Here is a 17963-nt window from a genome sequence, read left to right on the forward strand (position 1 = left end):
TGCATAAAATAAACGATTTTATTCATAAACATACAGAATATAATACTTTAGATGTTAAAACATGTCCTCAGAGCTGTTTATTGTTTGTTTATTGGCAGGTTATGGAGTCACAGCATGTTTCGGCTAGAGTGAAACGCTGGGCGGCGGTCCGTTAGCAGTTCCCCGCGGAACATGACTCCAGCGTTGTTACGTTGGAAACAGAATAACAGAGACTGGTCGATTACACATGAATTACTTCTGTTTGTTTAATGTTTAATTTTTCTTCTAATGTTTGTTAAACGAGTTTAAATATAGGCAATATGTATAGCCTATTAAAAACTATATAAACAATGCTGTAAATGATAAATAAAGGAAAATAAAGGAAGTTATCATGCAAACCAGTGGTTGTGTGGAGTATTTTACAAAGGTTTAGAGGATTTAAGTTCATCTGTAAACATTATTTAATATATGAAGTAAAAAAAAAAAAGCTAGTAATATAGTAAAAATTTATAAATTCTGAATTCACAACACACCAACCAACCTGGTGAAATGCCCCCTACAGGACTTTCCTTATGTCCGTTATAGACTGCATTCGAGCAGCTTCTCTTTGCCATAATGTGTCGTTCTCCTTCATCTCATGTTTTGAGGATGTTGCTGCATTATTGAGAGGAGCAAGATGTTCCCCACTTAACCTTCTTCCTCTCCTCTAATTGTTAAATGAATCCTTAACTTGTTTGCATTTGCATTAACTGCTGGATTATGTTAATTTTCAGGCTTCACTTGGCAGAGCGGTGTGTTTGATATTGTAATGGAGACAAGGTTAGCAGAGAGTAGTTAATTTGCTGGAGCACCAGAAGGGATAAGCACTCACTCTTTAGCATTTGTCTTTGCTCATCTGCATGGCAAATTGAATTGCAGTTGCCGATAAGAGAATGCAAGTTAGTACCTATTCAGGTTGCTTACTTGTTAAGCGTTGCATGGGTTTTATGCTTAGCCCCTCACCTTAGAGCGCAATCATCACTGCCGGCTTGTTCACACCTAGGAAAGCCAGGTGTCGCAGGGAATTAAGGGGTCCCTGGGCTTTAAGAACAGACACTTTTCCTTGGTAAAAAGGAACTGAGAACTAAAGGCCCACTAACTGACTTTCCCCACTCATAATCTAGTGAGCTCATTTCACCTCCAATTCACACTGAAATGAACTGACAAACTATGTTGTCCATACATTTGCATGGGGGTCTGCTCCTATTTTGGTGAGATTCAATTTGATTTGCTGACAAAGTGAGGCAATAGTGAGAGAGAATGTTGTTAATTAATTGATCACCCCTGTTGTGGTTCTGTGATGAGGCTAACAGACTCACAAGTGAGTGTTGCTATAATTTCCCCAGCACTTCTTTAGCTGTTATTTTAAGTTGCTAGTTGGCAGCTGGATTATGAAGGAGTCTTTGGGGCACCTGAGTCATGCCATCTGCTCAGGTCAGGGAATTCACATAAAATTTAACAAGGTTCAGCTGCACATTTTAGTGAATTTTGCTCATCTGATAGCTTTTAAGTCAATAGATGGCACATACCAGTGGGATAAGAATGATCTGAACCGAGATCTCAAACCAAGTGCAAGCCGGATCTAGAATCATCATCTTGCCCTGCAGGCTGCATCTCATTTCTGAGTTTGTGCCCCTGGCATCACACCTGCATGTCGGCCCTAAACCGTTCCAGATAGAGGTCACAGAATCTGAGATGCCTGACATCAGTGACTATATGACAATATATGACGCAAGTAGAAATGTGTCAAATTTTGTTATTTCACTCATAATGCAATATTTCCACAAAGGGATTTAAAAAATCTGACACTGAACAGAAATCTATGCACACGTTTTTTTGACTTGGGTACAGCCACAAAGCAGTAAGGTTACCCCATTCATCTGGTGAAACACATATATTCTTTTTTCTTTTTTAAAAGAAATTAATTCATCAACTACCAAAATATCTAAGATTAAAAGATTAACAGCATTCATTACTTTAATGTCACATGGTCCTTCAGAAATCATGTCATATTTTTGTGGAAACCGTGATGCATTATTTTTTCAGGATATATATATATATTTTTTATTTTTTATTTTATTTTATTTTATATGATGAATAGAAAGTTCAAGAACACCATTTATTTGAAATAAAAATCTTTTTACTGTCACATTTGATCAATTCATGTGTCCTTGCTGAATAAAAGTATGAATTTCTTTAAACTTTTGAACAATAGCCTATATTTAATATTTTTTTATTTTAATTTGTAAACAGTAGTCTCACAGGCTTAAAAAAGCAAAATCAAAGACAGATTTGTTGATTGTAATGGGAACGATTTAATTCCTTAAACGTCACACACCATTGTTGACAAGGTGTAGTTTATTTATGGTTGCCAATAGTGTTGTCACGGTACCAAAATGTCAGTATTCGGTACCAATACCAGTGAAAATCCACGGTTCTCGGTACCAATTTCGGTACCAAAGCAAAACACAAAAACATGCTAATTGAACAACATTTTTATTAATAACGTTAAACAAAAATGAAATGTACAAAACCAATGCCATTCTTTATACTTATTTAAAAGTGTTTCAAGTTTTTCCACAAGTAATAAAAGTATCAAGCAATGGCACAATTTTGCACATTAATATAGAATTCAACTAAATTTGCATATATTGGCTGTTTTACGGCTTTGAACATGGCTCATCCAGTAGCACATGTAAAAGTGTTTCAAGTCTTTTATTTTTAACTCGCATTATGTAATGTGAGGCAGCACTGATGCCTGATTCATAATTTATTTATTATGAATAATTTTATCTTTTGGCTTTATCTTTTCCATCAAGCTAGTCCAAAGTACATTTATAAAATATATACCTGGCTGAATTATCTATAAAAGTTTGTATTGTGATTTTTGGTCATACCACCTTCCCATACCTCACATCCGTTGACTTCTTATCCCAGAAGGATATGACTTTTGAGTTGTTCGATATTTGTAATTCTCAAATTTTGAGCTCAAACAAATTACGGTAGTGTTAAACAATCATCACCGACTGAGATCCCTCTATTTCTCCGTCAGCCCTGGTGTGCTTGTGAATTGAGTGCTAATAGCATTAGATTAGCACTAGCTTTGCGCTTCAGGCCTGATTTGGTGACTTAACTTGGAGAGCCAGTAGTTTGATGCCATCAATATCTTTATGCCTTTACAAGTTGAGGATTTAATGTTGGCATGGAAACAGCTAGCTGTTTTCTCGTTGAGTAGTTGTTATGGTAACGAGCTCGTTTCTGTAGAATATGATATCTGATATTTTAGTATCGATCGTGTTTCCTCCGGAGACTCTGGGTTTATTGTTTGTTTAGCATGCGTTTATGCGAAGACAAAGAACCCTTATTGAGTTTTCCCATTACTTACATCATAATGCATGATGGTTATATGGAGCCAGCGATGAGTGCGGGGGTGTACGTGGTTCTACAGTAGTGAAGATTGTCCCTCAGGTCCTCGCCTACATACCAACACACACTCACACTCCTCCACAACGGAATCTGTGTTAGCGGTTGCTCTCTTTCACACTCCTACACCATCATCTACTCTTCGAGATGTACACAACATAAGAACGGAAGAATAATCAGATGCCCAAATGGAAAAGTCCCTCTATTTTTATCCTCGTGTTTCGCCACCTCCGTTGTGATCCGTGAGGTGGTTGTTCGTCAGGGTGTGAGAGACACCGTGGGCTTTCTTATTAAAAAACCCAGCGGAGGGCCACCACCTCAGTCTCTCAGCCCTCCCTTTCAGCCTCATTTTACTATTTTGCTTCTTTATTCTGACTTTCTGTCTTTGTGTCTAACATCTGTGCTTCTTCAAAGCGGCGCTGAAGTAACCTGCTGTTAAACAGTGCCGTCTTTCCTCTGGTTCTTTCATTTCTTACCCCTCGTTTCATTTGCATCGCTGCCATCTGCTGTTCCTCCTCCGTCACTCATCTCTCCCTCACGCAGTCTTTCTCCCATTTCATTAGTTTTATATAAGCCGTGTCCCCACCCCACCCCGCTCGCTGTTGTTTCATTAGCGTCGCGTACCTTTTTTTTCATTTATCAGTATTAGTCAAATATATCATTGTGCATGCTCACTTTCTCTATTTAGATTACATGTTGCTGTCATTTAACACTCACTTGAAGTTCATTTTTAAAAAATGTACAAATTTCATGAACACTTAAATGTTTTTTGGATTTTTCTACATAGAAGAACAAGTGCACAGATAACAAACTCGGATAACAACGCCATGAGTTATTGCCAATATTATTACCCCAATTAACGACACCCCCAACAAATTACATACAGTAAAATAAAACACCCAGCAATAAAACCAAATTAATAATAGAAATTTTATACAAGGAGCCCATGAGTGAGAATCAGATTTTTTTTTTTAGCTTTATACAAGTAAAAACCTCTTTAATTCACATGACTGTCTGTTTTATACTGTACATTATGATGTTGTGATCCATATATTCACTTATACTATAGCATTTAAAATGGTTAATTTTAGTTAATTTTAATTCATTTAAACAAAATAATATAGAATTTAAGCCATTTATCAGTTATGGGCTATAACATCAAACAGTTAGTTGTAGAAAATGTAGAAATGTGCATTCCTACTTTTTTATAATATACGACTTACAAATTATGTGTTTAAGCAATTAATGCATTAACTGCATATTAAACCCATAACTTTGTCATTGCTAACAACATCCATGTGCTAGCGTGTTAAGCTACAGGAATGCGTTCCAATCTCAGGTAGACAGTTAATTTCACTTTAACCCTTTAATAATTTGATCTTCATTAGATATTCTTCAACCTGATTGTTGACAAGCAATCTTCAGCCAGGTACATGCATCAAGCACTCGGAAAACCATTTTACCAAGGTGCACAGTACACCAGGAACATTTCATTACATGCTACTCCAAACACTGGCTGGATGCATTTACATTGGACCTGCTTCAGTGCTGGACACATGCAATGCTGGACTCATGGAAGGGGTGACAAGGTGCAGAAAGCACCAGATGCACCTCATCACGCACTGCCAGCAGGATTACATTTCCATGCCACTCCTATGATCAGCCTGGAGCTGAGCCAGTGATGTACGATCCATCCATAAGCGCATAGTTTTGTGTTATACCTATTACCTTTTATGGCCACACTTATTTTTGGGAAGTCATAAATAAATTTTCATCTCTGCTACAGATGAGCAAAAGGTTTTATCAAAATCTACAAATAGTCATGCTTAAATAACTATAAAGTGCCTTTTATTTTGCTAAAGGCTTGCTATATTTAGGATTTGTAATGTTTTTTTTTTTAAGTGCCCTGGAAAAGGAAACTTGAGGCATTGGAGACACTGTCAGCTGTCAGCGCCTCATTCAGATAAATATTGTGGCTGCAGTTTTCAAGATGTCACACAGGTTTATTTCCAGGATTTTGGTTTGTCACAAAAATCCATTTCTCACACAGTGATGTCAGAGCTGTTCTTTTCGCAGCCTGTGAGACGCCGTTCCCAGTCTGAAGATCTGACTGGTGCTAATCAATGTTAGCACTGCACGGAGAGACGTCTAGCGTGAGATGCAGAATATCATGTTGTGGTGGCTCGGCGCTAAAGGATGGTAGTGTGGTGTCAGAGATGTGCTGGAATGCCCTGCTGCTGAGCTGGAGTGTGGGAGCGTGGGTTCGGGCCGCACGTTTGCATAGCAAGCTGTCCATGAAAAAAGAAAGCTGTATTTGTGTGCTTGGTTTATCTGCAGTCATGAGTCTGCTCTCCTTTCATGCTTCCCCAGCTTCATGCAAACATGTGTTCATGTGCATCTGCAGCATGTTGTTTACATATGTGAGCCTATAGCACTGCACACAAGAGAAAGAGGAGAACTGTATAGACTAAACCCAGGGCCAGAAACACGCTAAAGGCAAGTAAACAAATGCATACTTAATGTGTCCTCTTACAAACACGCGTACTCTAGACAGTGTTACATTTATATTTAAATACAGTGGGGCAAAAAAGTATTTAGTCAGCCACCAATTGTGCAAGTTCTCCCACTTAAAAAGATGAGAGATCTCCCATTTCATTAGTTTTATATAAGCCGTGTCCCCACCCCACCCCGCTCGCTGTTGTTTCATTAGCGTCGCGTACCTTTTGTGTGGCTCGTGCGCTCTAGCTCAGGAGTGATAATGTGTGAGCAAACATGAAGTTGAATAATTGAGCTCTCGTCCGCAGATGCCCTCAATGCCTGTGCAGGTAAACCACGAGGATTCATTTTCACAATGCAGAAATGTCGAAGGAGTGTATGTGTGAGTCCGTTCGCTCAGTTCAGTAGGTTTTCATTTATTCAGGGCCTTTTCCACAGAGAGAGAGAGAGAGACAGGCTGATTGATTTATAAAGGCTTTTATGCAGCTCTCTGTAAAGGTTCATTTTTTTGAGTGATCAAGTGACCCATGCTGAACCAAGTTGCACATTCTGCAGTTCTAAGCTTAGTTTTATTTAGCATTTTCTTTGCTGATTTTGAAGAAAAGTATGTGCTATAATTTGTTAAATGGAGCTGAGTGTAGTGTTCTCTTATTGCTACTGTAGCTGAACGTATAATCGCATTAGTGATCATATTATGGTTTGCTTTTATGCTTTTGGCAGGCACTTTTTGTCTGTGTACACTATATGTCTGTATCATATTGGTTATCAGTCAATACTATATTATATATATTTATTATACATTTATATTGTATTTAAATATGCACATTTTTAAATTAGTTTTATTAGGGCCCGAGCACCGATGGTGTGAGGACCCTATTGGAATTGCTCCGTTTCTTATTATTAGGGCCCGAGCACCGATGGTGTGAGGACCCTATTGGAATTGCTCCGTTTCTTATTATTCTTCTTCTTCTTCTTCTTCTTCTCCAAAGTGAATCGCATTTTTGAGGGCCTAAACATTCTCCAAAACTCATGAAACTTTACACACGCGTCAGAACTGGCGAAAATTTACATCTGATATGGGTTTCAGAAGTGGGTGTGGCAAAACGGCTCGATAGCGCCACCTGTAAAATTTCAACGGAGTGCGCCTCGAGCTACGTTTTACATACATGTACGAAAATCGGTACACATGCGTAACACACCATTACCTACAAAAAAGTCTCTTGGTACAAAATCCAAAACCCAACAGGATGTACGTTATTCTGAATTTACTGTACAATTTTTGTGCAGTTTTTGACATTTCCAGGCCTCGTACTTTGACGAACTCCTCCTACAGTTTTAATCGGATCATCTTCAAAAAATTACAGGCCTCTCTCATCTTTTTAAGTGGGAGAACTTGCACAATTGGTGGCTGACTAAATACTTTTTTTCCCCACTGTAGATGTGCCTTAAACCAGATGTGCTGTAAGTTACTTACCTGTAGCTTCTCTCGTGGAAATGCTGAGAATAACAGTGTGCGCTTACATTTCAGTCTGACACATTTTGGAATACAATGTTGAACGAAATGTGAGTGTGTGTAGCTAGTAGGGATCAGTGTTGTTATTGCAGTTTTGTAAAACTAACTATTAAAAGTAGTTTTCATTAACTGAAATAAAGCTGAAATAAATGAAGAAAAAAATACAGATTTCATTCATATTATGGCAACTAAATAAAATAAATAAGTTGGAGTTGACATACTAAAGCTAAAACGGAAATCTAAATAAAAAAAAAAATCTTTATTTATATTACTATCACTATCTATTTATATTGATATCTTAATTAAAATAAAAAGCCTAGACTTGTAAAAATTACAAAAGCACTTAACAAAATTAATACTACAACTAAAACTGAAAGACAACTAAAATTTAAATAAAAAATAAAATGAACACAAAAAAAATAAAACTGTTTAAATAAAAAAAAAAATTTTAAACAGAAGCTAATTAAAAATACTTATAAATACTGTAATATAAATGATACTAAAATTACCCTAATAGAGATGCATGAATATAATATTGCCTATTAATACATTTAGATTACATCTGATGTCATCTAAAGTTAATCTTTAAAATTACCTCTAATTTAATAACACTGTTACATGTAATCTCGAATATCTATTTTTCATACTATACATTATAATGTTGTGGTGCCTAAATTAATTTAAAATATTCTCTTAAAAATTCTCTTAAAAATGATTGATTTTAGTTTCATTCATTTATTTTTAATTTATTTAAAGAAAATAGAATAAATTTTTAATACTAGCCATTAATTGGTTAGTAGTCATAACATGAGTTATCGGTTTCAGACAGAATTTTAATACTGATGCATCGCTAGTAGCATGAAACATTTGCATTGAGGTACTTGTGCAGAGTATGTTTCGGCCCCAACAAAGTACATCTTTCAGTTTGTTCTGTAGTCATACTCAGTTTTTCGAAAAATTCTGCCATATTTTATTGGTTAAGGACCCAGAGGCTGACAGAGGGAGAAGAAGAAGTGTGAGGGGTTGTTGAGGACAAAAAGAGGCTTTGTTTTTTCTTGAGGCTATAAGTTAATAAAAGGGTTGAGATTGAGCCGCCCTACAGGAGAGAATCCTGTTTAAATGTTAATGGGACAAGGACTGAATGCCTTTAAGGGTGTGTTTTGTTGTTCATGAACTCTACTCTCAAACTAACCTCATGCCCTGGTTTCCTCCACAGTGATCCCGGACACTCTGACGGTGATGGCCACTGCTCAGACTCTCTCGAAAGTGGAGGGGGACACGCTACAGCTGAGCTGTGAGGTCACACGCCAGACGTCCCAACACACTCACGTTTCTGTGGGGTGGTACCTGCGACCCTCTGATGACCCCAGTTCTGGTCCACGTGACCTGGTCACCTTGTCACGGGACTTTGTTCTACGGCCGGGTGGACAGTACCGCCAACGTCTGTCTTCAGGAGACCTGCGTCTGGACAAGACCAGCCCCACTTCCTACCGTCTCACCATCTACAAACTGCAGCCCACAGACCAGGGAGAGTTCTACTGCGAGGCCTCGGAATGGATCCAGGACCCGGATCGCTCCTGGTACGCCATGACCCGGAAAGAGTCGGAGAAGACATCTGTCAAAGTTCAGCCCACAGGTGAGTTACAGTTGTTTGGGGGTTCATTGCAACATCTTTCAGAGGTTAAATTTTTTTTTTTTTAATCCTAATGGCTAATTATTCACTGAGATTGATTTAATTTAACACAATGAAGAGAAGAGGTGTTGGTAAAGAAAAGCAAGTTTTCTTCTCACAGGTGGAAAAACACATATTTGAGCCACATTCAGTTGCAGTGTAAATGAAGCCAAAAGAAGACATTTGAAGACTTTGGAAATTAATCTAAGAAACATGAAACATGGAAATATTTGCATATACTGCATATATTCAATCTTATGTAAATTAACATAACAAAATTAACATAACAATGGTTTTATGAACAGTTTACACCCAGATGTTTTCCATTCGTGATTCTTGATGTAGTCATACTGTTGTGTACCTGAGTGTTATTCTCTCAGCCGATTAAAAACATATTTTCCCAAAACATTTCCATTGGACAAAAAACTATGTAAACTGGGTTGTGAACATTATACATGGTCCAAAACTGTAAAGAGAGAGTTCACCCAAAAATGAAAATTCTGTTATCATTTACTCACCCTCTTGTCGTTCCAAACCTGTATGACTTTCTACCTTGAAAGATGATGTTGTGAGAAATGCCACAGTGTTTTTTGTCCATATAATGAAATTCAACGGTCACTAAAATGGTTTGGTTCAACATTCTTCAAAATATCTTTTTTTGTGTGTTGCACAGTAACAAAAAATCATACCGAAGTTTCAAATTCAGTTTTGGGTGATCTATCCATTTAATACACATTGAACAAACTCTACTTCTATCCCTTACCAATTTTATTTTTGTTTATATGAAATTAAATATCTGTTCTGACTAAGATGATAATTATTTCAAACACTTTAGTTAGTCACTTTAGTTCAACCCTATTAGACAAATGACTCAACCATGTCATGCTCATGGGTCGCCTTGCTCTCTAAAACAGGGCATGCATGACTCTGCTTCCCTGCAGAAATCCTTAAATATGCCCTGTGAGCTGATCACTATCTAAAATTAAGCACATTACCGGAGTCCCTGAGCGGTGGCTGCTGATCCTCTTAACATCAAACTCCCTGTCATGGAGTACAGAGCAGGCATCGGCTCTCACAAGTCCACTCTGCACATTGATACCATCAGTGTCATGAAGGTTATCATAGAGCGCATCATAGTGAGGTCTCAGTGGTCTCTCAGCATCAGGTAGCAGCAAGCCAGTCGCATCGACTCATCTAACTCCAACACATCAGTTGAGTAATTATGGCTGACATCTGCTTGATGACCAACACTTTTAAAGAGAAAGAAATGTCAGTTCTGTCATCATTTACTCACCCTCATTTTGTTCCAAACTGTTCTGTGATGTTCTTTCTTCTGTGGAACACAAAAGTAGATATTTTGATATTTTGATATTCAATGTAGTCCAGAACTTTCAAAATCCAAAAGAACCAGAGAAATGAATCCATTCCACCTGACTGAATCTAAACAATTCATTGTTACATTTCAACCCCTAGTGGCAGATGTAAGTTTTAAATTTGTCATAAAGCAGCTGTTGCCCTCTGCTTATTCACCATAGCAAAATGAATGAATAATGAATGTATAAATATGCATCCTCACAAAATAAATTACCGCTGTTTGAAAGAAAGCCTAAGTAGTTTTTCTAGGGCTGATCAACTTAAATAATTATAAAATAATTATTTTGTCCACAATTATTCATAACTACCCATTTTACAGAATTTGTGTTTAAGGATTTACATTGTAGGGCAAAAAAATATTGGTACTACTTGTCAGTTTGTGTTCATGATCAGTCGGGTGGTCAAATAGGGTCCAGCCACAAAAGTTTAAAAAGCTCCTGTATTACTTTCCATCAGAAATGAATGTCTGATGTTTGCTGGAGATGGTGTAAAGGTGGCTCAAGGCGACTGAAGTGACACTTTGTATGATGAACAGATTGAAATTTAAGCCACAATTCACTCTCAAATTAAAGACTATATATAGACTTTATCAAATGTGGTGACACAACCCTCAGTTGTTGACTGACATTCTTACTGGTTTTTGTATATCACATGAACAAACATAATAACGGGTTTGTGTCTACATATTTTTATGTTGTCTGTGGATGTATCTGATGATTAGTGTTTTCGTATGTCTGTACTTTGTTGACTTTTATTGTATGGACAATTAGTACTTTCAAATGTATCTAGTATGATAAAACAGCACTGCTTTTTTCCCCCCACATATGAACGACCGGAAGGTGCGGAAGCGGTCGACTGTGGCATAATAAAAGCTCCACTGCTTTCGAGCCGTGTGTCACGCTCGTTCAGCGGCCTCGTTTCGATTCGACGGCTTTCAGCCTTACCCTGCTTCATTCTTCTATGTTAATAAATCATTAGCTCATTCATGAACATGATTTCTGCCCGAGTCCCGTCGGATTGCATCGGCTGTGGGGAAGAAGACCACAACTCCCATGATTCCACACTCAGTCACGGCATCATCAAACTACGCCTTTGTCTCTTTGTTTATTTTGAATACGCGCCCTCTAGCGGCGAAAATTACATATTGTGCCTTTAAGTTGTTGTTTAAGTTAATTGTGCCAGACTTTTAGCAATGAGTACCAAGGATGTTTGATGTCACTGTCAAATCTTGATGTCTAATAACCCCACATTTGATTTGAGAGCTAACATATAAACCAAGATTTTTACTTAAATTTAGCTCTGTCACACACTGCAGTTGTGTTGAGAGAACTATTCAACACAACGCCATAGATCTAAACCTTTCCTCTCTCCCGTTCTCCAGAATAGCCATATTTCACGGAACAGAGGCTGGGGCAGAAAAATGCCTCCCTCATCTCCGGCTTTAGTCCATTACTTTCCAATTTATTACAGAGCCGTCGCTCCATCCTGAGCATAAGACAGCATGTACAGCAGACGTGAGTGCGGTCTCTCTCTGACTGGCTGAACACACAGGGCTGTAACTCAATCTCAGAGCACATCGGCCCAGCGGTTTGATGGGAATGGGAGGTGACAGCGCACCTCCTCATCAAACGCACTGCAGGATGGGAGCTGCGAGTGGCATGTTAATTCAGCCCTGTTATTAGTCAAGAGTCTCAGGGGGTGGGCGGATTGGACGAGAAGAGGACAGGTTGTGATTTTAGGATGGCTGTCTCCCAAGGGCACCTCCACAGAGTTAGGCTGCAGATGGGGACAGAGCCTAATAGTGTGATGATTTGTGGTCTTCAGTGGTGTAGGATCAGGGTGAGATGAATGCAGACCAGACAAGCTCCTCATAGAGACAGATTGAAGACTCATCCACTTCCCTTCAGTTCAATGACCAGTGATTCTTGATACATGGCCATGTAACACTAAATAGCCACTTTGATTGTTAGTAGAAAAGTAAATTGACACAAAAGTGTAGACATTTAAAAGAGAAATTGTTCGGTGATTCAGTTACATTTAATGCTCGTGAATCACCCAAAATTACCGTATTGACCCGAATATAAGACGATGTTTTTTTCTTGGACGCCTTTTTCGAAAAGGTACATCTGGAAAAAGGGGGGGTCGTCTTATAATCAGGGTCGTCTTATAATCAGGGTCGTCTTATATTCGGGCCAATACGGTAAATCTGAAACATGCTTTCTTCTGTGTAGCATAAAAGAAAATATTTGGAAGAATGTTGGTTACCAAACTGTTTTGGTGGCCACTGACTGATATTGTATGGACACAGAAATATCTTCTTTACTTTAATGTTTACTTCTCACTGCTTATTCAGCATAGAACAAATTTGGCCCCGCCTAATAATTAAAGATGCGGTCACATTAGTGCAATTTTGGCAAAACACCATTGTAAATGGTGTAGCAATATATGAAGCACCACTCATATTGAAGTCACTTTTAAGCCTTATTTCTGTTGGTCAACAGTATATTTGCGTCATCAAACTGAATAAGAGCTACATCTGCTTTGGGGACTTTTTGAGTGAAATGCAGTCATTTTTAATAGATAGAATCTGTGCAAAGCTCATTTTCACATGGATTTCTATTTCTATTGAAATAATTGGATTATGCTCACAACATTTTTACAGAGAAATATTAATTGTGACCCCACTTTAGAAGTGTGAACTACATTAGTAGTCTAACTGATCATAAGATTTAAAAGGTACAGTAGCAAAACTCCTGCAGCTTCAGAGAGAGTGAAAAAAGTTCATGTAACACTAAATAGCCTCTGTTTTGGTGCAAGAATACTTGATTGTAAGTGGACATCAGGAAAAAGCTCACTATGTTAAAAGGAGCTTAGAGTGGAGTTGAAACATTTCAGTGATTTAGTTGCTTACAATAAACTCATTTATAATGTTTGTCTGTAAGTGCTGTTTTGAAAGTCTCAGTATGTGGGACTATTTACAGTAAATGGCCTTTGAAAGCCTTTAGAGATAGTCATCTGTTTTATTGTAAGCATCTTCCAGTCAAGTATTTCAGTTTTTTACAAACTACTCTTACTAAAGACACATGACTTTCAATTTGTTACAGCCCTGTACTATCAAGCAGTATTGTTATTGTCAACTAAAACAATTAAAATGGTTTTTGTTAATTGAAATAAAGCTGCAAACAAAAATGACTAAAAGTACTAAAATTGTTAAAACTAAAACTGAACAAAAAAAGAAATGAAACTTGCAGTAAACAGAAATAATAGAAATAGAAAAACTGAAATAAAACATAAAACTGAAAAATAAAAAACTTAAACATAAAAGCAAAATTCAAAGTATTAATGAATATTATAATAGTATTTAAACTATTCTAAAATAACAATGCTATCAAGACCAAGTGAACAAAAATCATGATAATAATAATTATTATTCTAAAATAACAAGGCTATAAAGGCCAAGTAAACAAAAAATGTATTTAAATGTTATTTTAAGCAGTGGATGTACAGAGATATTCCTCAGAGATTCAGTTTTAATTATAGACCTGTTTGGTGCTGTCTTTAGGTCATGGACCTTTTTTTCTCTCCTTTTCTTTAAAAGATGCCAGAAATTGTATACGGTAAGGGTTTATTAAAAAACTCGAAACTTTATTAGAAGGTAGTTCTAACATAAATGTTTAATGGATTTTAAAGGGAGTCAAGGTGAAGTCATTACGGCCTGATCCTTCAGTATGCAAGCCAGGCTTCACCTGACTGAGATTCACATTAGAAATTCCGGAGAGCATTTCAAGAGCAACACTGAGACGAGAGAAGACAGATTTGTCTTTAATCCCCTTTTCTTGCTGGCTGTGTCCAAGTCCCCTTCCAGCTAGACAACACGCTCACAATGTTCTCTGTGTACTAGCCAGTGGCCTGTTAGGCTCAATTGAAAGTGCACATGTCTGTGCAGGAGTGATTGGGTGGCTGTTTTGAGGGATTGCAGCAAGTTTATGTATTTTCATTTGTAGTTGACTGAATTGGCTCTGTTGAATTGGCTAGAAAGTCTGGTTTAAGCTCGTAGTAGTAGTTTTGGAACAGCTTTGTCATTATCTTGTACACCATCTTGCACCAGCAACAAACCAGTAACCAACTGGTCGTACCAGTTTATGGTGCTCAAGCTGGTTTTTAGAACATGCTGGCTGGTCAACCAGCCAATTACCAACTTGGTCCAACTAGAAACCAGTAACCATGTTCCAAAAAAAACACGATAAACTGGATTTTCCAGCAGGGGAGCTCAAAGCTGCTGAAGAGAGGTGCGCGATTACGCACTCGGTCATGGGCGATTATTCTGTTTTGCATATTTATGTTGACATTAGCTCAATGCACACCATATGTCATGCTCATAACATGTGTAAACGTTTGTGTGTTTTCTCTCATCTGGCTGTTAATGTGTTTATTGCTCTGGTGAACTGTGGGGAAAAACAGAAGTTGTGCAGTAAGCATTAATAGGACATCAAATGGCTCATTGAAGCACATACTACAGCAGATCGATGGACTCATTTTGTGACGAAGCTTTTGGCAGCGAATCCCACACAGCAGCTTGTTCACACAGCCCCCTTCCAGCTACCACAGTTATTACCGCTCCCACTCAACACAATTGTCTCTTTCTCTCTTTCTCTCTCTGGTTAGCTGTCATACAAATCTATTGTGCATACTAAATTCAAATCTAATGGCGTCATTCATGCTGTGAACCCTCAATCCTGACATTTCCTTCCCATTCTAAAATCTTTATTCATGTGACTTTGAAAGTATCCCTCTTCTTATGAATGCCAGATTTGTCCACAGTCGTCGTATTGTACTGTACTTGACTATATAACAAAGCTGTAAAAGGAGGGAGAACATCTTCATAATTAGATTCTAATAAGATGTCAGCCCCTGAGGTCTAGGGTTCAGTGAACATAGTGTACTTTGTGTGTCTTTTGTACAAAGCACTTTTGTACTCCTGTCTGTCAATCATCTCTTCCAGGACGCATGAAGGAGAAATTAAGAAGTATAGGCAGCATACTTTTGCTGTCTTCTTCTCTGAGCTGTTGAGCACACTAGAACATCACCGCAAACTGTGGGATTTTTGTTGCTGAGTAATTTACGTTTCATTTTTAAAGCGGAAACATTTGTCTTTTCTGTTTTTGATCTCCTTTGTTTTTTGCAGTACCATCTGCCTTAAATCTTTTGGCTTTGATTACATAGTACAGTGGGTCCTTGATCAGTGAATGTAATTTATGCCTGTGATGGCAAGGCTACATTTTTAGCAGCCATTACTCCAGTCTTCAGTGTCACATGATCCTTCAGAAATCATTCTAATATTCTAACATTCTAAATCATTTCTTATTATTGTCAATGTTGAAAACATGTCTTTACTGTTACTTTTGATCATTTTACTGGCCCAAAACTTTTGAATGGTTGTGTATTTTTGAGTCATGACCATGGAATAATGGATGATTAATGGAAATTAATTTACAATTGAATGTTAATATTCAGTATATCACCCAACACTAATTTATGCCCATTCTTTTGCCGTCCTTTTAATCCAAAATGTACTAGGGCTGGTAAAGGATGTCTGGATGTTTATTGCTATGTAATGTGTTGATTAGCCTTTGATGCTAATTATGAAGCACAGAGCTGGGTATGAAAAATCAGTCAGACAGCAATCATCTGGCAAATGCAGACAGATTTAAAATTTTGATGACCTCTCTTCCACTGCAGTCTGATGTAGAACAGAGAGGTATATGTATTCACCTAATGTATCCTGTCGCCTTTCTCTCCGTTTTTCCCCATTCATTTCCACGTGCAGCCCTTCATCTCCACTGCTAATTAATCTGTCTGAAGCATGCAGATTTAGTCCTAATACACAGACCGGCTCCGATCAGGCGGGCAGTAATGACCTAATGGAGCATCACGCTGCTTGAGTACCACAGGAGGAAAGGAAAAACAGCCACTGGCCTTTGTTTCCCTGTGATCTGTGAATTCCTCTTTTAGCACAGGCCTGTTTACTGTGCTGTTATTTTGGAGAGCAGCGCACAGCACGAGACCCAAATAATGGCTGCATGTAAAAACACACATCATCATCCCCCCTGTACATTTCCTTTTCTCTGTGTCAGTGCCATGTATTTACGCAGTTAGAGCGTTTCTCAGGAAGTGTGTTGTAGTAATTAGAGCCCAGGGGCAATCACCTCTGAAGAAGCCAAATGAAGTGAAGAAAGTGCTTTTCTGATGAGGCGCACAAACTGCGTATCATATGGAAATTAGTTCTATAAATGAAGATTCGTTTGCTTTTGATGTGAGCGTTTCGGTTTGAATTTAGTCCAATGTGGACCGTTTTGTCATGGCTAAATCATCTTTTCTCTCTCTCTCTCTCTCTCTCTCTCTCACTCGCAGATCGGGACTTTAGTATCCAGGTGACCACTGAGCGCCGGGCCTACACGACTGGTGAGCCGCTGGAGCTCCGCTGCACCATTGACGCTCAGAATGTTCCAGAGCGCTTCTTCTCGGTGTCGTGGGTCTTCAGCAGCTCACCCGTAGCCGTGATTGGGCCCAGCGCCGTGCCCGTACTGGGACCCAACTACATGGAGAGGGAAGCCACCGGCCTCCTGACTGTGCGCAAAGAGAGCCCTTCCGTCCACCTGCTCAAGTTGCAGCGTCTACTGCCAGAGGACTCTGGGAAATACATCTGCAGAGTGACAGAACGGGAGAAGACTCTCACTGGAGATTTCATCGACCGCAGCAAGCGGTCCCGTAACGTTCAGATCACTGTAACCCCTCTCAGTGAGTATCACGGTTCTTTATCGGCCCTCTGTTTCTGACTGGCCCCTAGAGTAGTCAGCTGATACCTCTCAACAGCGCTCTTATTAAATGAAAACATGAACCTTTCGGCCTCAATTCAGATGTTCGTTACCTTAAGTGGATTATTCTGGGCTAGTTTAGCTTATAAGGAATTGATTTAGTAATATTGTGGAGGCAAACGGCTATTGAAGTTCTTATTTCTGCTGAAGGTTTCTAAAGCACAGAGTTTACACTTAGTATCGCCCCGTATTTTCTCAGATGCTTTTCAGTTCTTGTGCCAGGTGCTCTCTCTCTCTCCCACTGTTAGAAGTATTGAGTAAACAGGAGAAAAAAGTAACAGTAGTGTGAAAGCAGTTCAGCTGTTTTCTAGATAGTAGAAATTTACCATTAACAAGTAGCAGTGTAGTGTGACAGAACACTACATCAATTTGTCACATTGAGGGTGTTTACATGAACAACAAAATCCTGACAAGTATCAAAAATCAGCTAGCGAGTTGAATGTATGTGTATGTTATTTTAAATTGTAGTCCCATTTTATTTAGAAAAAAATGTATACTTGTATTCAGCAAGGATGCATTACATTTTTCAAAAGTGACTGTACAGACAAAAGATTAATATTTCTTTTAAAGAAATGTTAATTTCTTTAAAAGG

General features: G+C 38.3%; 1 protein-coding gene across 1 annotated transcript in view; it reads left to right on the top strand.

The window, feature by feature from the left end:
• Positions 1–17963, top strand: part of LOC107707768 (immunoglobulin superfamily member 3-like) — a 146811-nt gene that overhangs the window by 82858 nt on the left and 45990 nt on the right. The window contains exons 3-4 of the mRNA XM_016511869.1: positions 8667–9086; positions 16908–17294. Of these exons, the coding sequence (XP_016367355.1) occupies positions 8667–9086; positions 16908–17294 (807 nt within the window). The remainder of the gene's footprint in view (positions 1–8666; positions 9087–16907; positions 17295–17963) is intronic.

The sequence above is a fragment of the Sinocyclocheilus rhinocerous genome, unplaced genomic scaffold (assembly GCF_001515625.1).
Source record: "Sinocyclocheilus rhinocerous isolate Xijiao unplaced genomic scaffold, SAMN03320098_v1.1 scaffold4099, whole genome shotgun sequence".
In the NCBI taxonomy this organism is placed as follows: domain Eukaryota; kingdom Metazoa; phylum Chordata; class Actinopteri; order Cypriniformes; family Cyprinidae; genus Sinocyclocheilus; species Sinocyclocheilus rhinocerous.